The sequence below is a fragment of the Sceloporus occidentalis genome, unplaced genomic scaffold (assembly GCF_023333645.1).
Source record: "Sceloporus occidentalis isolate IW3139 unplaced genomic scaffold, rSceOcc1.0.p SCAF_13, whole genome shotgun sequence".
Taxonomy (NCBI): Eukaryota; Metazoa; Chordata; class Lepidosauria; order Squamata; family Phrynosomatidae; genus Sceloporus; species Sceloporus occidentalis.
The window spans coordinates 6,509,945-6,537,326 of NW_028316993.1; the positions used below are offsets into that span (position 1 = coordinate 6,509,945).

General features: G+C 48.0%; 1 protein-coding gene across 1 annotated transcript in view; it reads right to left on the reverse strand.

Annotated features, from left to right (window-relative positions):
• Positions 1–4,847: 4,847 nt before the first annotated feature.
• Positions 4,848–27,382, reverse strand: part of GRIK5 (glutamate ionotropic receptor kainate type subunit 5) — a 48,590-nt gene continuing 26,055 nt past the window's right edge. Inside the window, exons 8-20 of the mRNA XM_089479364.1 lie at positions 24,421–24,582; positions 22,988–23,140; positions 22,156–22,260; positions 21,443–21,550; positions 20,893–21,096; positions 20,028–20,141; positions 19,706–19,815; positions 17,903–18,076; positions 14,378–14,543; positions 9,390–9,615; positions 9,117–9,245; positions 7,146–7,267; positions 4,848–6,243 (exon numbers count right to left, since the gene is read on the reverse strand). Coding sequence (XP_089335490.1) covers positions 5,884–6,243; positions 7,146–7,267; positions 9,117–9,245; positions 9,390–9,615; positions 14,378–14,543; positions 17,903–18,076; positions 19,706–19,815; positions 20,028–20,141; positions 20,893–21,096; positions 21,443–21,550; positions 22,156–22,260; positions 22,988–23,140; positions 24,421–24,582 — 2,133 coding nt within the window. The 3' untranslated portion in view covers positions 4,848–5,883. The remainder of the gene's footprint in view (positions 6,244–7,145; positions 7,268–9,116; positions 9,246–9,389; positions 9,616–14,377; positions 14,544–17,902; positions 18,077–19,705; positions 19,816–20,027; positions 20,142–20,892; positions 21,097–21,442; positions 21,551–22,155; positions 22,261–22,987; positions 23,141–24,420; positions 24,583–27,382) is intronic.

Sequence of the window (27,382 nt, forward strand, 5' to 3'; positions counted from 1 at the left end):
CCTCCAGATCACGATGGACTGCAAGTCCCAGCATCCCCCAGCCAGCATGGCTATCTGCGAGGAACGCTTGGAGTTGCAGCCCAAAAGCATGTTAAGATTATTCCCAGTCCTGTTCTCATGAGAGAGAGAGAGAGCACTGTCAATATTGGCAACAGAGTTTGGACAAACTCCTACATTATTATTATTATTATTATTATTATTATTACCCTTATGGTAATCATGACTCAGAAATGATTTGGAGGCACACAACAACAACAACAAACACAAAGCTAGACCCATTCGAAGAGACAGACTCAGGTCCAAAACACACTGCTGAAATAACCCAGTTTGAGACCGCTTTAACTGCACTGGCTCAATGCTAGGGAATCCTGGGACCTCCAGCATAGTCTTGTGAGACACTTAGCCTTCTCCGGCAGAGGCCTGGTGCCACAATAAACTACAATTCCCAGGATCCTCTAGCACTGAGCCAGGGCAGTTAAAGTGGTCTCAGACTGGATTATTTCTGCAGTGCGTTTTGGACCTTTGTTGCATCCCTGCAGTTTAACTGCTCAAGTTCGTCCTGAAGCAATAAAACCATGAAACCACCCAGAACAGTGAATTTCAAAGGCAGTTCCCTAAGGGACCAGGGGAGCCCTGCCCTGTGCAAAAGAGCCAAAACCTTTACCTTTTCTGACACTTCCCCGGCTCCAGGGACAATATTGACATTTCTAAGCATGACTTTCCAAAGGGGTCTTTCTTTATGGCTGAGGGTGCCTTCGAACCCTGGCCTCCCAGAGTCCTAGTCCAACCCTCAAAGTAGTTGCTCAGGTCTTGCAAAGCAACCAGGGCTGGCCTCCTTGATGGAGCTGCCCCATTTGCAGTGTGTGCCTCCTCACGCCTTATTTATTACTCCCCCCCCCCTTTCCATCTTTGGCAGCCATGCCTCGAAATCGATAACGCTGCGAGACGCCTGGTCTGCCTGGCTTGGGTTTCCAAGGCTATCTCTTGGCATTTGGGACCCTCGCTTCTTCACTGGATGCCCTAACAATGTGTGGATGGAAGTCCATGATGGAAGCTTTGACCTTGCGCTGGATCTGATTGGCTGCGAAGGGACAGGCGCCAGAGCCAAGGAAAGGGTGCCCCCTGGTGCCCAAAGCCTGGCACTGCGGAGGGACTCCCTCAAGGAGCTTTTTGGCAAACAGCTGGAAACAGTTCCCTGAAGTAATTAAAAGCCAGGGCGAGGCCCAGAAGAAAGCCTTTCTCCTTCGGCTTAGCTGCCTTTGGACTTAACTGACAGGTAAACCAAGGAGCAAGGCTCACAGCTTAAGCCTTGCGCTGCCAGAACACCTTGCCCTGGGGTTGAACAACACTGCTCTCCTATGGGTCTACTCGAGATTAAGAAAACCAGTAACATTCAGAAGAGCAGGGAATGAGACATCGTATAAGTGTATAAGCATCATATCTGTCCGCCAATCCATATACCTACCCAATACCTAATACTTACCTAATATGCCATGGGGGCCTTTGATGTCCGCCAGGGTTTGGTCGCAGGACCCTCCATGGAGGCTCAAGTCCTATTAAATACAAGGCATAGGGAAATGGTATCCCTTGTATCAAATAGTAAAATCTAGGTTGGCTTTTTGGAATATTTTCAAGCTGCGGATGGTTGAATCCATGGATAAAGAATCTGTGGCTATGGAGGGCCAACTGTATCTATGTTCCTATATACCTACCTGACTTTCCTATCCACATACATACTCTATTTATAGCTATATACGCTATCTATCCTATCCTATCCACTACCTATCCATCTTATGTACCCACCACACTTATCTACCTACCTTCCTTATCTAGCAACAGTTGGGTCTCTGAAACGCTTGGGACCAAAAGTGTTTCTGATTTATTTCAGATTTTGGAATAGTTGCACAGACCTAATGAGAGACCTTAGAGATGGCTCTCAAGTATATATAATGTTGTGCCTGGAACAAGGTTTGTGTACTTTGAACCACCAGAAAGCACAGAGCTCATCTGGACATTTTTGGATTTTTGGAGTATTTTGCATTTCAGAACAAGGGAGCTCTAACTTGTACCTTTCTTATTTGTCTTTCTCTCTACCTGCCAGATTTGCTACTACCTAGCTACCCACCTTCTCTCTATCTACCTATTTACCTACCTGCCAACCACCTTCCTCCATCTCCTGAATCTCTTTTGGTTAGTCCCAGCTGCGAATAGCTTAATACAACCAGCAGCTGAGCAGCCGCAAAGGTGAATCTTATTGATTCAAAGGGTTGACTCAGGACTAACAATAAGATTCAGGGTGCGGGTGTGTGAACATACAAATGCATGAACACACACAACACATTTTGTTTTAATAAGAAATGTTCTTCTCCTTTATGTACAGAAGAAACGTTCCCACGGGCAGAAAAGTCAAATAGCAGCGCCGGATCTTGTCTTCCGCCGACATTTCCTTTTGGGGATCAAAGCATATGTATTTAGGATCATTGTTCCTTCCAAAGTAAATTGGAGAAAGAGGTATCCGCACGCTCTCTCTCTTTTTCTCTCTCTCTCTCTGCTTCGTGTCGAAGCATTATTTAATTGCAAATCAACATGATTTAGCAGCTGTGTGTCAATCAATAATAAGTGTCAATCCATAAAAATGTCCCCCTCGGTAATAAAGATCATAAGCAGGAACTGGCAAGCTGACGGAAATCAATGATTTAAATGGAAGTTTTCTTGTTGACTGAAATCATCTCAGACAGGAGCTCTGGTTGGAAAGCCCTCCAGGACTGGAAGATTTCCCTATCATCACATTTCGCACGTTCTCCCATCCAACCTCCCTCCGCTAAACGGACGGCGCTGCGCCCAAAGCCCACTCAGGACATGCAATCGCCGGCTGCGCGGAATATTCACAAACGCTCCAGAGATGCTCCTTGAATGTCTGTTTTCTATGAGAAAAGGAAAAGTTGTCCGTTTGGCTGGGCATCTCCTTCCACCAGCAACAAATACCTCCCCCAAAACCACAATTCAAGTGGACCCCGTGGACTGGGGCATCTCTTGGAGACAAGTTTAGGATTGGAACTAATGGGATGGAGAGATTTCCATTGAATCCGCTGCAATCCCACTTTTCCAGCTGCCATCAAAACGTCCTGGTTTCCCGCTCCTCTTCCCACTTTCGTCAATTGCTGCAAACCGAGTCCAAAAGCATTCAATTGACTCAATTGGGCCGAAGAGGGAAATGGAGTCTTCTCCTTCCCAGTTGGCTCAGGCAAAAGCAAACAGACGCTGCCTTTCCTAGCATTTGTGCTGGTTGTTGTTGTTCTTGGTGTGTGCCTTCAATTTGTTTCCAACTTATGGCAACCCTAGAGCAAACCTAGCATAGGGTTTCCTTGGCAAGATTATTCAGAGGGGTTTCCCCCATTGCCATCCTCCGAGGCTGAGAGAGTGTGGCCTATTGCCCAAGGGTCACCCAATGGGTTTGTACTAATAACTTTGGCCAGTTGGACCACTCTCTGATACTGGTTGGCCACACGTGTCCCAGTTGGACGCTTTGTCCTCAAGCGTTCCTTCCAACTCAGTAATGCAGGGAGACCTGTTTTTCCTCTTTCTGTCTATAATTTTTCCTTTGCAGCTAATGCCATTGGCCTCTTTTGGAACGAACAGAGCAAGGCTTTACATATTCAGAAACAAGTCCCCCTAAGATTTAATCGAAAGAGTGTCAGAGGCCAGCCTGAAGATCAAAATGCTCACTTGTGGAATATGAAAGCGCAAAGAGACAAGAGAGAGCTGGGCGCCGGGGGCAGAATCTGCAAGAGCCTCTCCTTGCAAGTGCCATGGTGCTAAAAATGCAGCAACACATTAACATTATTGAGCATTTGGGGCCCTTTCCCAGTCCCAGTTAAAAGCGCTTGCCACGGGGCGGGCGGGCGTTTAGTCCTCATTACCCCGCCTTCCTAAGAGTGGGGCCAGGGCTCTTTGAAAGGCCTGGAGTCTTCCCACATCACCACCTCTGGATTCCTACTCATGTCTCCCAATGCGTTTCTGTTACAAGTGCTGTTTGCGGCTGAGAGCAGGCGGATGCAATCGTGCCGTTTAATTTCCACGAGCGCCAATTGATTCCGGGCTTTTAATCACAGCGTCTTGTGGGTCTCAGTCTCCCAGGAGGGAACACACAGAGAAACACATGGGGAACCTTTAAACAACCGCTTTGTCGATAAATCTAGTTTGCTCACCTGCTTTGGGGCAGGTTTTTCCCCCACATGCCACTTTCCACAAGTTCTTATGCAACCAAGTTCAACTGTCAGGAGGAAAGCACCGTGGAATAGACTACCAGAAAGCCTGGGGAGAAAGTAACTTTTCCCAAGTCCTTCATGCTCAACAAGGTTTAGGTTGCAGGGGACCCACTCTCCCACCTTTACTGGCCAGGGGCTTCTGGGAGTTGTAGTGCTAGAAAGTAACTTTCCCCAAGCTGTATGTGTCCAATAGGGTTAGGTACCATATGCTCTCCCATTCTGGATAGAAGACTCTGGGAGTTGGAGTTAAAAAAAGTAACTTCCCCAGGCTTTGCATGTCCAACAGGGCTAAGCTACTATGATCACAATAACTGGGGGAGTCAAGGCGTTGCAATCCAAACAAGGAACTTTCTTCCAAGAGAAACGCACATTGCCGCCTCCAAAAACACGCACCGCTCCCATGACTCACGTAAAAAGAATCAAGTATGTTCACATTTATTTCTCTTTTGGGGTTGCCACTAAAGTCTCCATATTTTTTTTGGCTTCTATAGAAATTTGTCCAAAAAAAAAAAAAAAAAGAAAAGAAAACAAAACAAAACAAAAATTAAAAAAAGACAGACAAGACGTCATGGGGGGGGGGGGTTTCGTGCTGGCCCCTCTCTTCCGCGTCCAGGGTCCCGGCTGTCCATCCCCGTCCCACCCCCACAATGGCCTTGCGCCGTCCTCCGGGGAGTCCTCCCCTTCCCCAACCCACAGACGGACCCCCTCCAGACGTGGCCCCAGGTACTCCGGTTTGGGGGTCCCATGTGAACCCCCCTTCCCTATACACATGGACCCCCATTTCCCCCATCAGTCTCACAATGGGGTTGAAGGAGGAGGGTTACCACTACCTCAGTCTTCAAAGAGAGGGAGGGTCCCCCACCTTCTCCAGGTAGGCCAAAGGAGGGCAAGCCAGACCCCCAAACCCTCGCCCCACAAAGTGTGTGGGGCTCCCAAAGACCAGGGCAGGAATGGACTCTCCGCCCAATTTCGGGGTATCCATCCAAGCCCCTTCCTCCATAGTTTTGGGGAGGAAGGAATGGCAGAAAGGGGGTGTCTGAAGAAGAAGTGGGCCCCAGGAAGAGCCAGGGTGGGGGGCAAGGCAAAGGCGGGTTCTTTGAGGAAGCATCTGTGGGGAGAAAGTCAGAGGGGGGTCTTGCCAACTCTTGAGACCCCACAAGGGAAAGTGGGTGCCGAGCCATGCCTTAACCACACCAACAGAGAGGGACAGAGAGCAGCCCAAGGGTCCATCCTGTCAACTGAGGAGTCCATGGCTGGCATCATCTTCTTCTCTTTCCCACAAATTGGGGGCATTAGAAAGGGAGAGACCACTCCCCAATATAGGTACACAGACCTGGGCTTGGGGAGGCTTCCTTTGCCCAGAACCCATGGGTCAGCAGTTGGGGGGCTGCCAGGATGTCCACCCTCGGTGTTCCCCGAGTGCCAGGGACACTTGTGTTGGGGTTGGTGGGTGCGTGAGTGGGAGATGGGTGCCCCCCCAAGGCCCGGGGGTCCCCCAGTCAGGGCATACGCACAGCGTACATGTCTACCAGGCACCTCCGCCCGAGAGCGAAGGCAGGGACGGAGTGAGGGGGCGGTAAGCAACCGTGGGGTGGGGCAGGGGCAGGGGAGCGCCTCACTCCTGCTCGCTCAGTTCGCGGGGGACACCCCGCCGTGGGGTGCCCTCCTCGGGGGGTGGGGGTCCCCGAGGCGGCGGGGGGGCTCCCCGGAGAGTCTGGATCCGCCGGCACTCGTGGCAGATGCGGACGTGGGTGCAAGGCCGGGGGGGCTCCTCCAGGAGGCGCTGTGGGCCCGGCTCCGATACCAGAGTCCCCGAGTAGAGCTTGCCATTGCTGAGGCGCATCTCACGGACGGAGCGCAGCGACAGGGCTCCTCGGGCAGCGTAGTGGCGTCGGTGGCGGCGTCGGGAGCGGGTCGGCTTGCGGCAGGACACGGCGTGACGGAGTTCACGGAGCATCTCCTGGCAGACGGAGATCTGCAGGCAGAACGGTGGGAGGGAAAGAGCCGGTGAGAAAGCGGTCCTCTAATAATAATAATAATAATAATAATAATAATAATACTATTAAAGTCAGGCTGCATGAGGTCAATGATTCCTCCCTGAACTTCAACTGCCCTAAAGAAAGCTATATGCCAAGTAATCTCTCCAGGATTCCTCTCCATCTGGTAGACTGGCTCTCAGTGTGGACCACTGACCTCTAGTCGCAGAGTTTGGGAAAGCAACCTTTTGGATTACAACTCCCATGCTCCCCCATCTAGCATGGCTCAGGAACTGGAGGAGCTGCAGTCCGCAACGTAAACTCTTCAAAGGCCCATCTTGATGTTCGCCTTAGAGAGCGAACCTCAATTCATTCAGTCCATACTAATACACAATTTTTGTAAAACGGACATCATGTCAATTTATGGCCACATATTCCCCAACTTCAACAGCGAATGGATAAAGAAATAAAAAGCACTCTTCCCCTTCGGCCAAAGAGAAGCCCTGGGACCGTTCCGGAAGGTCAGCCATGTTATGGCACCCCCAAAAGAGCAGCCATTTTGAAAACAGCTCCCATTTGAGTAAAGCCTCAAAAGGCGGAGCAGCAGCTTCTGAGCCTCATATCCTGAAAGTCTTTTTAAGCAACACAAGAGAGAAAAGGCACAAAACCCAACGGCTCAGTAAAACGGCGTCCCTTCTGCAAAACGGCAAAATCAAAGTTGGCTTTTTGGAAATTGTGTGTGTGAGTATGTTTGAACTGTGGCTGGCTGAATCCGTGAATGCAGAATTCGTAACTACAACAGCAACGTAAAATCCCACTGCGTCCTTCCCTTGTGCGCACACGCACCCCGGCCCTCCGCCCCACATTTCCCCACCTTGGGACCCTCCGCACCCATCCTCACCTCCTCATGTTCGGCTGAGCGCCGCGTGGCCCACACAAACTCCATGACGGCCACAAAGACTGCAATGATGAGCCCACAGATTAGCACCACAAAGATGCCTCCAATGTTCTCCATGCCCAGCCCTGTGGTTGCGGGGAAAGGAACAATGTGAAAAAGGGGGAAAGGAGGAGGATATATGTGATCCACAGAGGGGCCTCTGCTCATTCTTGTGTCTTTTAATGCAACTGTGTTGTTGTTGCTGTTGTGTGCCTTCAAGGTGACCCTATCACAGGGTTTTCTGGGGCTGAGAGAGTGTGACTCCTCCAAACTCACCCAGATCCATGCCCAAAGGAGGAATTAAACCCTGATCTCCAGAGTTTGATGCTCAAATCACTACGTTACTGGCTCCAGATCTATTTTGCACATCTTTAATTCTACGGCTAGTTGAATTGTATTTTACTCATAGCTTTTTACATGTTTTTCCTTTTATATGTTGTATTGGTCTAATCAGGGTCAGCCCCGGTCAGCATTCGAATGGGAGGCCGCCAGACTATTGCAGGTTTTAAGAAAGGGGCCTTTATTTGAGGCCCAAAATACGCTGCAGAAACCACGCCACTCGACACCCCTCCAACTGCCCCCCGGCAGCTCCCAGAATTGTTATTACTATGATTATTGAACAGCCCTTTTTAGTAAAGTCTAGCATCATTTTCCGGCACGGTTTCTCTGGTCTTTGTAAGGGAAATCTTAGTGGACCCCAGTCTAAGGAGAAGGTCCTACAGCCCTCTTAGGTTTGCATTATTTGGGTGGCAGGAGTTTTGAGGGGTGTTTTCTTGCAACGTCTAAAGCCGTGGTTCCCAAGCTTTGGTCCTCCAGAGGCTTTGGACTTCAGCTCCCAGCATTCCTGACTGGGGTGCCTGGGAGTTGAAGTCCAAAACATCTGGAGATTTGGGAATGACTGGTCCAGCCTTTTCTGCCCGCATTCTCCTCTGAGGCCGCCAGAGGTCCCCCGCGCAAAGCTTACATCCGTTGACACAAAGAGAAGCCCAGGATGGAACCTGGGAATCCAAAGAGCCCTGTGGGAACCCCAACAGACAGGCTTGCCTTGTGTGCGAATCCAGGGGTTAATTTAGGCCCCACACAGCCGTTTCCTCGCCCTCCTGGCCTCTGCTTCCAAGCCTGCCAGGGACACTTATGTGGGGAGACGAAGGGCATCATTGGGGCCACATCAAAACTGGAAGAGCTGGATCACACTCATATTAAGAAGCCATCTGACAGCAGAACAGACCTCTGCTCCTCAAAGTCAGGGTCCCTGGACCGGCCATGATGCATTTCTCAGACACAATTATGGGCACAATGATGGTGCATGCCCCTGGCACATTTGGGGTGAGGGGATCCTACTAGCCCCACACTTCAGGTAGCTTAAAAAGCCTGCAATCGCTTGCCCCAAAGGGCGGTGGTCCCTCTTGCAGAGGGGCCTTTAAGCAGAGGTTATTGGCATGGTTTAGTGGCAAATTCCTGCACTGCCAGGGGCTGGATCAGATGGCCCTTCTTTGGCAGAGAAGCCTCAGTCCCTCCTGAAACTACAAACCCCAGCACCCCTCCCTAGGCTGCAAATCCCAGGATTCCATAGTACAGTGGGCCCTCGACATCCAATGGGGTTTGGTCCCAGGACCCCCTGGATACCAAAATCCATGGATGCTCAAGTCCCATTATATACCATGGCATAGTGAAATTGCGTCCCTGATATAAAATGGCAAAAACAAGGTTTATTTGGGGGAATTTATATTATTTTTGGATATTTTCAGGCCCTGGAAGGCTGAATCCGTGGATCACAAGTCCTTGGAAGCGTCATCCCTGGCAGAGAGGCATCGGAATGCTATAACTGTGTAATACTTGTACTTATCACAGTTCTATGAGCCCCTCCTGCGTCTGACTGGCATCTCTCAGACCAGGGTCACTCCCCTTCCTTGCCTCTGATTCCCAACCTCTGACCTTTGGCCCGGTGGTCCTCCTCCTTGGGGCACTTGCTTCCTTCCCACCATTTGCGCTTCAGGATCTCCAGGCGGTTGTTCTCCTGAAGCTGAAGGATGGCCAAGGTGATTTCGTCCCGGAACGGAGAACCTGGCGGAGGTCAAGGGGGCAAAGGTGACCCAGGGGAACCGCTGGACACTGACCCACTGCCCTTACTGGGCATCCTGCCCCCTTCCTGCCTGCCTTGCACCTTGGCCTTGCTCCATCCTCCCCACCTGGGTAGCGGCTACTCACCCAGCGGCATGCCAATGCCGTAGCCCTTGGTGTCCAGCAGCCCCCCGATCTGCGTGAGGTTGCAGTTCAGCCTCCGGTGGTATTCATTCATGGTGCTCTCAAGGAGGAAGGCGTACTTCGAATTCAGCACCCGGGCGATGCCCTCTTCGGTGCTCTTGACGAAGACGCTGGGCTGCTTGGAATGCATGTAGTTCCACATCCGCTGGTAGGTCTGGTAGCGGGAGTTCTGGGTGGACAGAGAGCCAAGCGGGGGATGAGGGCCAGAGGTAGCCAAGGGGTGCGGAGATGCCCAGCTCCCCTTCCAAAATGCTGGGGAAATGCCATTATGGATGCCCATCACGGATGTCCTCCTCTCTGCCCCACTGCCTTCTCAGGCTCCTTTGGGGCAATGCAGGAGGCAATGGGGCCTTCTCTGCGGCTGCTCCCCGTCTTTCAAACTCTCTCCCAAGGAAGTCTCAGCCAGACCCAGCCTTGTTCTCCTTCCGTCACAAATTAAAACACTGTTAAGCCATCAGGCTTCTAGAAATGGACTGTAATGTAGTATTATGTATTCCTTTCTCCTAAAATATTGGGGGTATTGCGGGGGTAACTACCCCAAAGGCCACAGAACCTGTCTGATCTGGAACGCTAAGCAAGGTCTACCCTGGTTGGTACTTGGATGAGAGATCGCCAACAAAGACCAGATGCTGCAGGTTCTATTTCAGGGGAAGGAACTGGCAAAACCACCTCTTGCCTAAGAAAGCCCTAGAAAATTCATGGGGTTGTGGGTTTTTTTTTGGGGTTTTCTTTTTTTTAGGATCTTTTTTAAACACGGGTAACATTTTAATTAAATTAACATTTTCAGTGTGTCAAAAGCACCAGACATATTAATATTTTGCATTGCTTTTCCAGGCTCATGAAAGACAAAGTATAACCCAAGTAGGAAAATAGTTGACATTTAAAGACATTAGTAAACATTTGTAAACTTAGAGGTATCCATGCCAAAGTGGATCTTGATTCCTATTATTGACTTTTGATTCCTATTATTGACAGACAATAATGGCTTTTGATTCATATTACTTTCAGACAATTCTTAAGTAGCTCAGAAAACCACATGCATTAAGAAATTGAGAAAAACCAGCAGAATCAGGAGAGCTTTCTAAATGCACAGATCTTTTAAAGCTGGAGGTAGACTTTTATTAAATGCGGTGCATTTGTTTTAAAACTTGCTTAAATTATCATTCTTAACTGGGTTGCTTATTTAGTTTTTTAAAAACCCTTCTGTTTTTGAACTATTTTTGAGCCATGCTTTGCTTAGATGCAAACTGGGAACCCCTTCGGCCCCATTTTGGCGGAAAGGAGGCAATTTATTAATTATCGTTTTGATATTTTGATGGATGTTTTGCTTCCTAGATACTAGGCCTCCGGCCGCCTGCGTCCAGCATCAGAAGAGGAATGAGAACGGCCTTTTTCTTTCTTTCCTTTTTTTACAAGTGGTGGGTTTTGGAGAATTTTTTAATTTTGCCTTTTTGAGTCCCTCAAAATCCAAAGACCAAACTGGGCTCCAATGTGTGTGTGTGTGTGTGTGTGTGTGTGTGTGTGTGTGTGTGTATCATTAAAATGGCATTTGCGGTGCCACTGCATCCTTGAGGATTGCAGAAAACGGTGCTGAGGATGCTCTTTTTGACTTAAGTGGGAGATGGCTTTAGATGGTGAGAAAAGCTCTTGGTGTGGCCTCCCTCCCTCCCTCCTTCCATCCCTCCATCCGAGCGCCACCTTTTTTTATTGATTGATTTCCCTTCATTAACGTCTCTGGGAGCAGAGGCTGCTGTTACTGTGGAGATGGGTTGTCAGAGCAACCGAGAGCAGGATGGAATTAGACCAAAAAGAAAAGAGGGAGAGAGAGAGAGGATGCGGTCACTGCCACCTTGGCTACCGTTGCCATGGAAACCTCCATCCCTGACCTCCCCCTGGACCGCATTGTCCACTCCGTCTGTCCGTGGTGAGGAGTGGGGCAGCCGCGCAGGCGGAGGCATCAGCCCTGGTACCCGCTCCGCAGGGACAGCACACTTCCAGACCCATTTTTGTGAGCAAGAAGCCCAGAGAGAAGGGAAGAGGACGGAAGAGGGGTCACCAAGCCTCAGGGATGAGGTTATGGGGGGACAGAGCGGGATTTGTCTTGAGGACGTGCGGCCAGCAAAGAAAGAGGGCTGAAGGTCAGCCCAGATGACCAACAAGCCCTTCAAATGGCTGGACAGAGGTTTCCTCTGGGCATTGATTCCAAGGAGTTACGTAAAGACAACGCTCCCTTCTGTATGTGTTTGTGGAGAGGGAGAAAATAAAAGCAGACATAGTAAACACAGTGTTATCTATACACAGGGTAATATAGATACATAGGACAATGCAGTGGGCCCATGCTATCCAATGCGGTTTGGCTCCAGGGTCTCCCCATGGACACCAAAATCTATGGATGCCCCAGTCCCATTACTATTATTATTATTATTATTATTATTATTATTATTAATATTACAGTGAGTCCTTCCTATGGACACCAAAATCCTTGGATGCTCCAGCCCCATTGTATACAATGGGGTAATAAAATGGTGTCCCCTATATAAAATGGAAAAATCAAGGGTTGCTTTTGGGAATATATATATATATATATATATATATATATATATATATTATTTTATTACCCCATTGTATATAATGGGACTGGAGCGTACATGGATTTTGGTGTCCATGGGGAGATCCTGCAATCAAAGGGATAATAATAATAATAATAATAATAATAATAATAATAATAATAATAATAATAATAATATTAAAACTCTGGATGCTTAAATCCATGGATAAAAATATCCATGGATCTGGAGGGCTGACTGTTCATAGCCTTGTCCAGGAAGCCAAAAGAGAGAGAGGGACTGGAATTTCCTCCTCTGTTTGCAGAGGTTTTGGGAAAAGGGATCTAGGCCAGTGGCGCATCTGATGGAGAAATGCATCCAGTGGTGCATTATTTATTGCTTTTGTTCTCAAGTTTGTCTGTCAAACTATTATCCAGACGATATTTCTGTTCTCCCGGATTATTTTCTGGCAATGTTTGGCATCAGGTCCAGTATTTTATTATTAAGTGGGTTTCTTTTTAATTCAACAGTATCTTTCTCCTCCTTTCTTTTCTAATTTATAGTGCTATGGTGCATCAGTGAAATGGCACTGTGGCACTTTAACCATGTAACGCTTTTTAAGAAAGAAAACATTAAAAATTCAGAGAAGAAAACGTTTGCCCTTCAAACCCTATGACCTCCTCAGCAAAAAGCATCCCAATTGTGTGTGTGTATATCTTTGGAAGAGTCTTAAGGCACATCCAAGGAATAGATCTACGAAGGGCCTTCCTGCAGAAATGGAAGGAGCGGCAACAGTGACTGGCAAAAGCCACAGAGGAGGAAACGTCTCTCGTGAGAAGTCGCTCTCCTTTAGACCGTTCTGGAAGAGCCCCTGAGGCGAGGAGAGCGGCGCCGGCTCAAATCCCCCTTTTCCTAAATCCCCGGCAAGCGCCCTCCGCTTGCGCATGGCTTGCTTTGCTCACGGAACACTTTCCAAGGCACAGCAAGGACCAAGGGCAGCTTAGATATTTCTCATAAATGCAACCATAACAGAGCATATAATGAACTAGGGTTGCATCTGGACTGCAGAAATAATCCAGTTTGACACCGCTTTAAACTGCCATGGCTCCATGCTATGGCATTTTTGGGAATTGTGGTTTTGTGAGCTATTTCGCCTTCTCTGTCACATCTAGGGTTGCGAGGTGTCCCTCTTTATAAGGGACGCCCCTAAGTGAAGTTTGGAAAGCTTTGCCTTTTATATTGACTAAAATGGATGTCAAAAAATCCTGTATTTAGAGTTGCGGACCCTTCATAAAAGCACAAACATGCGCATCGCTGTAATGTATGAGTGTGGACAATATGCTAATTTTGCAGGGAAGCCCAAGGCTGGGTTAAGCAACATCAATACCTCTGTTTGGTATGAGCAGAAACTTGCTAATATACACTTCCTAACTGTCAGCCCTGCAGGTCACGGATTTTCAATGCTCCTTATTGTTATTTTGAAGACTTGGAAAGACCACTGGAGGCCACCGTCGGACATCCAGGCCCTAGAGCCACAGGCCCTGAGTTCCTGTCCGTTTTGTCTTGCTAAGGCTTAGGAACCTGCCCTTAGCTAGGGTTGCCATAATTGTCCACTTTTACCAGGGACAAAATGTGGAACAAATTCAAGACCAAACTGTAGGACAACTGCAGGACAAAACTCAGCCCAAAATGTAGGACATTGAAGAAAAATGGTGGACCTTAAATGTCCTACATTTTGAGCTGAGTTTTGTCCTGCAGTTGCCCTACAGTTTGGTCTTGAATTTGTCCTACATTTTGTCCCTGGTAAAAGTGGACAATTATGGCAGCCCTACCCTTAGCCCTCTTTTCCAAGCCCTATTCTCTTGCAGCCTGTTCCCTGTTTGAACCCACAGCCGAGGGGAAGGAAGAAGAGAGAGAGCAGAAAGGGAGCAGCTCATCAAATAATGGAAGCATGGCTATCATGCTACCCCTTAACCTTCCCTTCTCCAGGCTAAACATACCCAGATCCCTAAGTTGCTCCTCATAGGGCTTGGTAGTTTCCAGACCTTCCACCCGCCTCTGGAGATGCTCCAGCTTCTCAACATCCTTCTCATAGGACACCTTTCCAAATACTTAAACATGGTTATCATGGCACCCCTTAACCTTCTCCAGGCTAAACATACCCAGCTCCTGAAGTCATTTATCATGGGGCTTGGGGGTTTCCAAACCTTCCACCCTTTTGGCTGCCCTCCTTTGGAGATGCTCCACCTTGTCCACATCCATCTCAAACTTTGGTGCCCAGAACTGGACACAGCATTTGAAATGAGGTCTGACCAAAGTAAAAGAGAGCAGTACTATGACTTCCATCCATCCACAGACATGTAGGATTGCATTGCCACCTCTCACCTGGAAGAAGGTCATGGTGGAGCCGGCGTGGATGGTGCCATATTCGATGTTGGTCTGGTCAGCCAAGTCGTCCGCCGACTCGATGGGCACCTCCATCCGCTGGACGGTCAGGAAGGCGGCCAGGTTGGCCGTGTAGGAGGAGATGATGATCAGCGTGAATGCCCACCTGCGCCAGGAACAACAACAACAACAACAGTGGCACGCCGTGAGCAAGAGACACGCTCCCCACCACAACCCCAAACGCAAATCCCCGTCTCTCTCATCCTTGCATTTGAGGGAGGTGGGCGAGGGAAGCCATTTCTTCCCCGCTGTGAGAGAAAACTGGTATTCCTCCACAGTCCTCTAAACAGGGATGTAATTTGTCACTAATGTTCTTCTAGAACGAAGCAGCAGCAGCAGCAACAACAACAACAATCAACAATTGATGTGTATCCTGCCCAGTCAAGGAGGAACCCAGGCGGCTAACAACACTGGAAGCACAATAAAAATACAATGAAAACCCAACTGATCCCTTCCCAGCCCTATAGCCATATAAAGCAGACAACAACAATAAGCAGCGTGTACAAAACAGAATAACGCAAGTCATTTTCTGCACGGAAATATTATTTCCGTTGGACAAAAAGCTGTTTCCTAGAGGCTGCGGTTGGGGAAAGTCCATGCAAAACTCAAAGGCGGTTGGTATGCGCAGCGGAGAGCGCCTTCTGTGCAAACTGACCAGGTGCCACTTTTGCAGGGAATGTCCCCAAACGCAGCAGCATTTTCTGTAATGTTCTTGTGCGGAAATATCACTTTCTGCGCAGAAAATGCTGCTTTCTGTTCAAAACAACTAGACAAGGATTTTGCAGAGATCCAGTCCTGAACTGTGGAGATTCTCATCAGCCTTGTATTCTTTTAGCCAAGGTTTCTCGATGATTTAAAACCTCCTTTTCAACTAATCTTCCCATAACTTCTCATATTCTTTACAGGCCTAATTCTTAAGTCAGCGGCTGGGGCTCAAAACTACTAAAAATGTGTCCTTGCAATTTAGGGGAGGATTTTGCCAAAAGCGACCATAGTAGGACAAGGGCATTCTGCACATGCTCAGGGTATCCTTTGCCTGAAGGTAGCAGAGGGGAAAAAAGGAACACAAAAAGGGAAATCCTGGACCCACAATCCAAATACAGTTCCAGAATCTGGTCTGGGAGCCTCTTTGGAAACTCATTCCATGAAGCAATAGGAAGTTTTACTTAGGCAGCATCGGCACTGCAGGAATAATCCAGTCTGACTCTATTTTAACTGCCCTGGCTCAATGCAATGGGATTCTGCCACTTGTATTTTGGTGAGATTTAGTCAGAGATCCCTGGTGTCACCACAATCTACAATTGCTAGGGTTTCCATCGCAAAGAGTCTCGGCAGTTAAAGTGATGTCAAACTGGATTATTTCTGCCACTGGAGTCAGTTTCCTTCCAAGTTTCAAGAAAAGTGAAGTCTTCCAAGTTGTAAGTTGTGTATTTCTACAGATATCCAGGCTGCAAACAGTGGGCAAGCGCCCACTTGGACAAGGCTGCCTTTTAAAGGGAACAACGTCACACTTGCAAATAAGACGTGGTAAGCCCCATCCTCACAGCCGGCGGCTCCTTTCCTGCCAGGCAGCTGCAAAGGAGGCAGATCCCCTTCTCTGGACATCTTCCAGACGCCAGAATGTTTCTTTGACGGGTGGGGGTTTATTTTTATTTTGTTGTCGGAAAGTAGGAGGCACCAGCCATCCGAACCTATCCATGTTTATTTAAAAACAGATGCGCCTCTGAGTTCTCTGCGGCTGCCCATTAAAGAAGCATTAGCCTGGAGAGAAGGCCATCTCCGCACTTGGCAGAAGCCCACAGCTTTCCCAACAATTGTGGCGAAGGACATGGCCTGGTGGCACAGGCTTCGGGCAAAGGGTCAGCCATGTCCATCTTACAAGGACTGACCTCAGGAGACACAAATCCTGGTTTCGGCTCAAGCTGACCAAAGGGGAAATACCAAAAGGACGCTTTTATGGAGACGTGGGCCCCGTTGATTAACTATACTACAGATTGTACACAAGGTCTACTATCAGCACACTTAAAGTTGTGGAATAACAGACTATGAACTCTGGTTGCTCTTGGTGCACACAAAGTGACTGGCCATTGAATCAGGGCCCAAAACACACTGCAGAAATAATCCAGTCTGAGACCGCTTTGACTGATAGAGAATTCTGGGATTTGTAGTTTATTGTGGCACCAGAGCTCTCTCTGGCAGAGAAGGCTCAATGTCTCACAAAACTACAGTTCCCAGGATTCCCTAGCACTGAGCCAAGGCAGTTAAAGCGGACTCAAACTGGATTATTTCTGCAGTGTGGACTCATGTTGTAAAGAGGAAAAAGGAAAGTGGGCTTGAGGAGTAACTACAACACACTTTTTACAAAGTTAATCTGGTATGTAAAGTGGGGCTGGTGGATCCCTTCCAGTGGGGAAATGAATCCACTCCTGGGTTTCTCCCAGGCTTTAAAAACAGACAAATCCTGGCATGGATTCGCTGCCCCTCTGACATGGGAACCGCCGGGTTGTGTCTCTTTCTACAACAGGCTCAGCGACGTCTTCAAAGAGAAAAGGGAAAAAATATAATTAGAACTGGGAGCACACAACAACAACAACAACAACAACAGCAGCAACAACAACAAAATGGTATTCAGGCCAAGGACCAATTCAGGACCCAAGAATATTCATTATCTGCCTCTCTATTCAATTCTCAATTAATGAATCAGAGCTGGAGAGCACTAAAACATGAGACACAGATGGGGAAAACCAGGAGACTGAAAGTGTAATAAAGGCAAAATGGGGATCTCTTATTAGAAGAGAAAGCCTCCTTCGCGACGTCTCCCTTTGCCCTTCTTTGGGATGGAGAGGCGCCAGAGTGAAAAACAGCCTCCAAAAAGGGGGAGATAACCGTGTCCTTAATTCACAGATTAAACGCTGCCCTGGCTAATTAAAAACATCCCCCAACAATTAATCAACCAAACGTCCCCCAACAATTAATGTCCCAATTAAGACAGCAATTTGGGGTTCCAGACCTTATTATCATTATCGTCCCGGGAAATATCAAGATTCCTAGGAACAACAACGATGGCACATTTTTAAAGAGGCAGATTCCCAGAAGTGGGGGATAAAATCGTGAGTCCCTACATTGGGAGAAAGGAGGGACATAAGAAAATAATAATAATAATAATAATAATAATAATAATTTATAATATTTAAATAAATACTTTATTTACATAGCGCTGTAGATTTAATAATGTTAACTAACCAACCAAAATTACTGAAGAAAAAGTGTTTCCAGAGAAGCTGAATTTTTGCTGGTTCTGCCTTAAACTCACGCTCAAATGCAACCTAGAGCTCAGGGTCTTGGGGCTAGATATGCTAATGTCGGACTACAAGTCCCAGGATCCCCCATCCAACATTTTTTTTGGGGGGGGGGTTGTGGGATTTGTCTTCCCAAAATGTAGGGTTGCATCCCCCTGCTGCTCACCAGACCCCGCTGACGCATCGGGTGGAAAGGGCCCGGGGCATGATCTCGGAGCCCTGCTGCATGAAGCCCCCGACGGGGAACCAGAGGCTGTTGCCAAGAGTGTACTGGTTTTCCAGGACGTTGTGTCGCTCCCGGAGGCAGGGGTGAGGGTTGTACCATTCGTAGGGGCTCAGCCTGCGGAAAGGGGACGAATAAACACCAGAAAGGGAGAAAGGGGAGAAAGAATGGCTCATGTCAGTGTGAACAGACAGGAAAGTCCATGCCCTTGGTCCCAGAGTGCATCACGGGAACCCAAGAGAGGCACCCAGAGCTAAGGAGGGAATGGTTTTTATTTTGTCAACTAGTTCTTTTTATGCAGTAATGAGGCTGAATGGAGTTACCTTTTTCCCCATAACATACAGGGCAGTAATGCACTACTTCCCAAGGGATAAGGAACAAGTTGTCTGGCTATTGGTCATTATTTGGGGGAACTGCAGACTACTGCAGCCAGGAAGGATCACTTTGGGTGCATCTGCTGGGGTTTGGTTCCAGGACTCCCGTGGATACCAAAACCAGTGGATGCTCCAGTCCCATTAAATATAATGGCATAGCAAAATGGTGTCCTGTATATAAAATGGACACTCAAGGTTTGCTATTGGGAATTTATACTTTTTAAAAGATATATATTTTCAAGCCATGGATGCTTGAATCTGTGGATAAAAGGTCTGTGGATAAGGAGGGCTGACTGTACAAACAGTGCAGTTTGGCACCACTTTAAGGGCTATAGCTGCATCCTATGGAATTTTGGGATTTGTAGTTTTACAAGGTATTTAGGCTCTGGTGCCACAACAAGCTACAAACCCCAAAGTTGTGTAGGACGGAGCCGTGGCAGTTAAAGTGGTGTCACACTGAATTGTTTCTGCAGTGTAAGTGTACCCTTTGTGACGCTTCTTGCATTTCCCCCAGGATTTCCAAGTGTCAATACCTGAGTTGGCCACTCAGGGGAAGAAGAGAGCCTTTCCCTCTGTTTTCCAACGGCAAAATGGTAGCCGTGAGCGGAACCTGTCAGCAAAACAGTGACTCTGAGTGTTACGCCTCTGGAAGGCAGTAACATCTTGGTTGGTCAGAGCAGTCAGCAAAGTAACTAGTTCCATTCTGGTTAAAGGGAACCCACAAGCTCTGGATGCAGAAGCTCTCCACAAAAGGATTTAGCATCACTTCCCAGGGACAGACTGAACGACCCGAGAAATCTGCATGGAAACCATGCGCACCAGCCCTTCTAAGTGTCACATATTTATATAAATGCTTCTATCAGACAACTAGTCTCTCCTACAAAGCAGGGCCAAGGGCCAGTTGGTAGCCTGCAGGTCAGATGTGGCCTCCAAAGCAATCTTAATCTGGACCCTTGCAACCATTCTCAATTTCAACCAGGATACAGTTTTAAAAAAGCAATTCTGCCCACAGTTTCATGCACAAGGAGCAGGGTACATTTCCAAGTTGCACAAAACAGAAGAGAAGGGAAGATACTGTTCTGATAGGTCTTGGAATTAAAAAGAAACCTGCTTGAAATTGGGAATGAAATGTTACAGCCGGTGCTGGGAATTTCCAGGAAACAATCCAGGACAAGAGCAATGTCACTGGGATTTTTAACAAGCCTCAAGGAGTCCAGCAAGTAATGCCACAACCCCCTGATGCTCTCCTGTCTAAAGGCACTGTGAATAACCCTCCTCTCCCACAACCTCCTATTTTGGAGAATAAAGCCAGTCCCAAGGAAGGATGCCTCAAAGCCAAGCCGGGGATGGAGCCATGGCAAGGGTCACTCACCGGGCAGCTAGGAAGAGGACGCAGCTGACCGCCAGGTAGGCCAAGAGCATGAAGAGCCAGACAGCTGGAGAGAAGGGGTCCAGGAAGGAGAAATAGCCTGGTTTGCGCCCCTGCAAAGAAAAGCACCAGGATGCAAGGACAGGGAGACCAAACCTCTTGCTCTCTCTCACAAAATGTGCAACTGTTTTAGGGTTTCTTCCATGAGTGGAGCCCACCAGACACTTGGAAGGGGGCTGAAAAAGGGACCCCCACATTGGCACAGTTGCCCATCCTGGTCTAATGCCGTCCTGAATGCCAAGCAAGATGGGACCCACCAACCTACCATGTGCACCCGGTAAAGGATGCTGATGCCCAAAGTCATGAAGGGCTTGGAGAAGTCAATGACCTTCTCTCGCTCGGCCGTGATGGTGAAGGCGGCCACCGCAAGGTCAGCTTTCTGCAGAGCAAGGACCAGAGAGGACCATTAAATGCACACACAAACACACAACGCTCAAACACTCAAGAGAAGTGTGTATCATGCTCCATCGGATGGGACCAAGAACAAAAGAGTCCATGCTTTTCTTCTCCAGCCATTCTATCATCTCAGAGGGAAGGAAGGAGTCAAACAGCCCACCTCCATCAAGAGAAATGAGAGGTCTGTTTGGCAACTGGGCAGTGAAGGAAAGACCATGCAAACAATACCTTGTGCATGTGAAGGGATTGGTGTGCAACAGACTTTTGGAAGCCAAGGGAGAGATTTGACATATCGATCTGAAGCAACCAGCCAAGGGTCAGGTGGAAAAGTTCCCAGTCATTCAATGCAGAGAACATCTTGCTCTCAATATACAGTTGAAAACTAGGAACGTACATATTTCTTTTTCACCAAAGTGTTCACTAGGGTGACCATAAGCATGACCATGGCTTGGGATTCTGGGAACTGGAGCACCTTTTCCCAAACTCCAAAGCTTTCCCATATTTACTGTATATATTTCTGTCTTTACACAGAGTGTTACAAACATTGACTTAAGTCCCTTGACCTCCGGAGGGTCTGGGTGCAGTGCGCTGTTTCCCATCCCAGGCAGCAAAATTGCACAGAGAGCTTTGGGGTCTCCTTGGGGGGAAGAGGATGGGAGGAACTCCCCAGAAGGAAGCCATGCCTCCCGTTTCTGGGGATGGAAGGGGGGAGAGGGGGTGCCCCACGGCCGTACCCGGTTGATGAGCTCGCCCACCATTCCTGTCCAAGAGCCATTGGGTTCAGGTGCCCCGTAGAGCCCATCGTCCACCAGTTTAATCTGGAAGCGGAACTTAAGGATGTCAGCCAGTTCGTGGAGCATGTCCACGCAGAAGCCCTCGTATTGCTCCGTGCCGGACAGCTCCTGGAAGTTTGCGCGGCGCATGACATAGGGATTCTCCTGTAAGAGATGGCAAGGAGCCAACATGTCGCAGTGCATGCAGGAAAGAAACCCAGCCGATACCAAGAGCCCACTATATCCATCTTCTTTAGTTAATAGGCTTTTCCTTTTCTTACAAATATAATGTGTCACTCCATCCCTTGCTTCCATCACCTTTAAAAATTTTCCACGGTTTTGCTACTTCTACTCTTGCAGCGCTTAACAAAAGCGCAATGAAGTCTTTGTTTACCTTGGAACCATTACTTTTTGAAGGGACACCCAGCATCCCGTCCACCCCTCACAGTCCTTAGCCCCCGAAAACGCCGCAGCCAGGTCCCCATAGGAGGCAGGGATCAGGCCCACTTACCAAGATGGTGGTGACTATCAGCGTCTTGTTCACCAGGCTCTCCGACACATTGATGTCCAGCGTGGTGGCATTCATAGCGAGGGTCCGGTTGGAGTACCACACCCCAATCTGTGAGGAGGAGAAAGGCTGGAAGTGGGGTTCACTAAAACCAATCCAGTATTGGGGGGGGGGGTTGCATAAAAACATGTGTGTGTAGTATGCAACTGCATTATTAACACAGTAAGCAAAGGGATCTTGTAGCACTTTTGAGACTAAAACAGAAGCTGGTAGCATGAACTGTCATAGACTTGTGCCTGCTTTGTCAAATGCATCTAGGCTCAAGTCTATGAAAGGTCCTGCTGCCTACTTCTTTCTTTCAGTTGCTCGCCAAGGTGCTACAAGATCTCTTTGCACACTGACTTGCCAGACTAACACAGCTATATCTTTGAATCAATTAACCTAGTGCTTCTCAAGCTCGCTGGTCTGGCAAAGTAGTGATTTTCCCTGCAGAAATGTTCCAGGGACTGGCACCATATTTGTGCCAGATTATTACCCTGTTCACATCATTTCCTGCAAGCTCACCACAGACCAGTGGGCAGTGGCTCACGGACTGGTGCTGGTGAGGGGTTCACTACTATTAAGGTGTCCTGGAGCCATGACCCAGACCAGGAGGGGGGCCAGGTGTGCCATGGCCTGCCTGCCGACCCGCCTGCCCTCCACCGCCTCCCCCTTACCTCCCGGTGTCCGTGCCGGGCTTTCTCCAGGATCCGCAAGGTGTAATTGGTGCGCTGGCCTTTGCTGTTGAACTCCACGCGGCCCGTCAGCCCGTCATACTCTACCTGGCCACGGATGGAGAGACAGAGATGGGGATCGGAGGGACGGACGTACGGACGTGGGGGGAACAGGAGGAAGAGGGGAGAGAGTGAGACACCCCCAGAACCGGAGCAGAGCTGGGAGGCTGGCGCTCAGATCTCTGCACCCCCCAAATTGGAGTGAGTGTCCAGAGGCCCTGGTGCATGCACACACACATATACAAAAGTGGCTGTAAAAAAGTATCATGGGGAAAAATAAACCACATGTAGATGCTTTTAAAATTCTTCACAGGGGGATAGCATGGGGCAAAATTGGGAGGCTTTGCGAGGCTTCAGTGGCTGCAAATTGGCGCACACAAGCCATACCCTTTGCCCACCTCTGCCACACACCTACATGCAGGTAATTTAGGGCTGATCCAAAACAATTTCTACCCATTCTTTTTCACACCAAAAGCTAGCTTTTTGCAAAGCTAATGGCTCTTGCCCATTCAAGAGAAAGCCAGTCCAAAATGCTCTGGACGGCAACAGAGATACAGCTCCTAATCACTGCTGTGAGGATCCATGTTCCCCTCCAGCTTCTGTGGAGACTGCAGCAAAAGGGGGACCAGGGCAATCCAAGGGGGCTGGCAGGCCCTTCCCATCAAAACTCCCAAGCTTTGGCCCTGGATCCACTCCAAAGCTGCTCCTGACCATGTGCAGACGTCCGCCAATTTCTAATAACAACCAGAGCTTCTGGGAAGAACCCGTCTCTCACCATTCGCAGGTAGTTCATGAGGCTGGTGCCATGCTGCCAGATGTTGGATGATGTGCAGGCCAGGGGTTTGACCCCGATCTCTTGGCTGCGGTTCAGTTCCCGGACGGCGCTTACCACCACGTGGACGGCGTCAAACATCAGTGCCGCCGACAGCTAAAAGGGGAGCAAGTCATTCCGTTATTCTGGAATCTATTGTTATAATTTGTGTACCACTTTGTGTGTTGTACGTCTCTTTTGAGACACTGAAAACTGGTCAGTATGAAGTTTCATAAACAGTCTTGATTATGGCACAAATATATACATCCACACACACACACACACACACACGCACACAGAGCCATATTTGCCACTTCTTTGACCTATTTTGAGCAAATAATTCAGCCCGAGAGCAGTGGGTAGAGCAGAGCTTGTGGGGGGAGTGAGCTTTTTGGACTGCAACTCCCAGAATGCCCCCAGCCAGCCGCTGGGAGTTATAGTCCAAAAACTCCCCCTTTCTCTAGTCTCTAGGGCAGAGATGTTCCTCTCTTGAGCCTCTCCATTCAGTGACAGTCCTCCTTTTCCAAGCGGATCTTTTCCTTTTCCAAGTGCCAGGCCAGAAGTGGAGTGGGACCGAATGAGTCAGGGGTCAAGTTCTGAGACCCGGAGGATCCGCTTCCCTTTGAATCCTTTTGTTTTTAACGAGAACCCAGGGATTCACCCACCAGACCTTTCCTTTTCACCCATCTGCCCCCAGCAATTTCCTAGCGCCAGACCTAGAATTAACTGTCGGCTTGCAAATCATCATTTCCTGGGTCCCCCAGGGAGCCTAACAATCGCCTCCAGCCGAGGAGAAGGAGGAGGCAGCCACGCTGATCAACGGAAAGAACACTTTGGGCTTCCCTTTCTTTTATCCCCCCCCCCTCCGCTGTTGATGAACTACAAATCATTAACAAAGGGAAAGGATGGGGCCAGGGGAGAATTGAATGCTTCCAACCCATTTGGGGAAATGGCAAAGGCTCCTTCCAGACAGAACGGAATAGGCCTTGCTTTCTGCAGGTGGCTTGATCTACCCAGTAAAACCAACCAAGACACTGGTTTCTCAATTTAAAAGGCAGCATGGCTTAAGGGCTGAAAAGGACAGATGTGGGGATTGATGGAAACCACCATCTACTTCCGGAAACCTTCTTGCTCCGTGGGCCTTTCGGAAGCAGAATGGCATTTGTCCTGCAAGAACCAGCCAATTTCAGGTAAGCACAGAACTTGGGGGAAATATCATCTGGGACCAAAACTTTTCCAAGTGGAAAGCACCCTCAATTCCCCCCCAGTTGGTTGCATCACAAAGCCTTCCACTTTGTGATGCAGTCCAAACCATCCCCACACACTTGTTGCATTTTGAAGGAAACGCCCAGCGCATGGGCATTGCGCACTCCCTCTCTTGCCCCTGGCTCTCTTACCGCTGGCCCTGGGTAAGGGCTGACCTCGCAGTTCTCCCTCCAGGACATGTTCAGGCTGCGGACAAACTCCGTGTAGAAAGGGTGGCTGGTGTTGAACATGGAGAAGCCCAGGACGTTGGAGTGGTCATCCACGATGCCGTCCAGGTGCAAGATCGGGAAGTCCTGCAAGGGTTGGGAGCACCAAAAAGGGACACTGATGCAGCCTGGCAAGGACAGATCCTAAACAACTGCCATTCAGAGTAATTAAGGAAAGTAAGTCATTAAAAGAGGGATTTGGGAGCCCCAGAGAAGAGAGGTGTGTATGTGTGTGTTGTGTGCCTTCCAGTCATTTCGACATATGGCAACCCTAAGATGAACCTATAATAGGGTTTTCCTGGCAAGGTTTGAGGACGTTTGCCATGGCCTTATTGTATGTGTGACTTATTGCCCAAGGTCTCCCAGTGGGTTTCCCTGGCCAAACTGGGAACTCTGGTCTCCAGAATTGTAGTCTTAACACTCAAATCTCTGCTACTACTACCACTACTATTATTATTATTACTGGTTACATGACTATCGAGTGTTAACAAGTGATTTTTTGGATTATTGATGATGATTTGGCTTCTATCCATGGATCTAAGAACCAGCGAAGTATTGTTGGACAACGCAGCCCCATTTCAAGCCATTGTGAGCCTCTCTATGGCAGTGTTATTCAGATGTTCTCTCAGTCCGGCTGGATTCGCTCCCAGAGCGCCTCTCACCAAGGCATGATGTTGGAGATGATGGTGATGATGGTGATGAGCCATATTTCTCCATTTAAAAACAAAAAGCAATGCAGGGAAAGGATTTGTGGGCAGCCGAGGGGGGGGATACTTTCACCAGCTGCCAAATACCTTTTTATTTAGATCTGCCATAAGAAGGGTCTTTTAATGGCAAATGCTGCATTTTATTATCTTTGCTGAATTTGGAATGTATTTTTCATGGTTTTGAATTAACGTTTCCACCAGATGACTAGACTTTTCAAACCCAGCTTTTCCTTCAGACCAAGAGCAAATATTTGGCCAGAGCTAAAGGCATGGAGAGGCTCTTGCGGTTTATGGCTGAATCCATCTTCTTTGAGTTAAATTTGGGGAGATCACCAGGGGCTTGATAAAAGGGTCAGCCGCTGCACCACCGCGTCACGCATTTAGTGGGAAGCAGAAGCTGAGCCTCAGGCTGCTGAAAATATTGTTGCATTGCACAAATTAACCCTTTAAAAAGCGTATTTATCCATATGCATATTCTGAGACTCAGTCTCTCTTTCACAACGTATTTTTACAGATATTCCCAGGTCCTTCTGCCAAGAAATAATGCAAGCCAACATTTCACCAACAAAACCTGGGCTATTTCACCATTTGGACAGATGCAGCCAAGGAACTCAGAGGATGGTCAAGTTGGGGAAAGTTATAAATGAGGAAGGAGAGAGACAAGCAAGCTTTTGCCTGAATCTTCTGGGAAAGACAGGACTCTCCCCTTCCTCCCGTGTCTGAGTCAACTAAATGGACATTACTTTTGCAATCTGAGCTCATTTTGCAGCAACTAAAATAAGCCGAGGAACAAAGGAGGAAAGCGGGAGGAGGACAGAGAGACTATATATATATATATATATATATAGTATAAATCCCAAATAGCAAATCTTGATTTTGCCATTTTATATGAGGGACACAATTTTACTCTGCCTTTGTATTTACAGTCGGCCCTTCTTATACACGGATTTTTTATACACGGATTTAAGCATACACGGTTTGAAAATGTTCCAAAAAAGTATAAATTTACCTTGATGTTCCATTTTTTATTAGGGACACCATTTTGCTATGTCATTAAACTTAATGGGACTTGAGCATACACGGATTTTGTTATACACGGGGGATCTTGGAACCAAACCCCAGCGTATAACAAGGATCCACTGTAATGGGATTTGAGCATCAACTAGTTTTGGTATCCACATTTAGAACCAAACTCCAGCGGATGTCAAAGACCCACTGTATTATTATTATTATTATTATTCCCCAGGACTCGTTACACATCAATACATTTTATACTCCTATGTTGTTGCCAAGTCTTTTCTGATTCATGGCAACCCTAAAGTGAACCTATCATAGTGTTTCTTGGCAAGCTTCTTCAGAGGAGGTTTGCCATGGCTTTCCTCTGAGGCTGAGAAAGTGTGACTTGTCCAAGGTCTCCCAGTGGGTTTCCATGGCCAAACTGGGATTTGAACCCTGGTCTCCCAGTGTCCTAGCGCTATATTGCTATACCTAGGCTTATACACCTATATGTAGGCTTTAACTGTATGCTTCCAATTGTTTTTAGTGATGTCAACAGCTTGGCTCTCTTTTAATGTCGACCTTTTGTGTCTTTTAACAATGCTGTATTTGTTTCAATTTACAAATCACCTGGAGTCCCGTTTGGGGGCAAAAGGTGGGGTATCAATAAAGATGGCGGTGATGATGATGGTGATGGTGATGATGATGATGATGATGATGGGAATCATGGCGGCGGCAGCTGCTTGGAACCTGACACGGCTGACGATCCTCATTGATTCTGGATTCTTGGCTAGAAATCAGAATCATTGATGAACCAAAATGCCAGAGATGAGATAATACCTGGTGGACTGGGAAACCAATGAATAATGTTAATAATGCCATATAGTTAAAAGAAGTGCATCGGGTCAACATCAAAATGAAATTAAGTGGTCAACAAACAAGTAAAAACGCAACATGCAAAAATAACAAAATAACAATTGACAAACAGCATTGCATGCAGCTGAGAGCCTTTTCTTTAGAAACATGTCCCCTAAATCCAACCATTGCTTCCAGGAGCTAAAGAGGACTGGGCCCTTTATCCGTTAGGAGGAGAAAGTCAGCTCCCCGTTCTTCTTCACTTTGGTGCAAAGGAACTAACTAAGTTAGGATGTCGGGCCAAACATATTTTATACAAGCTGCACAAG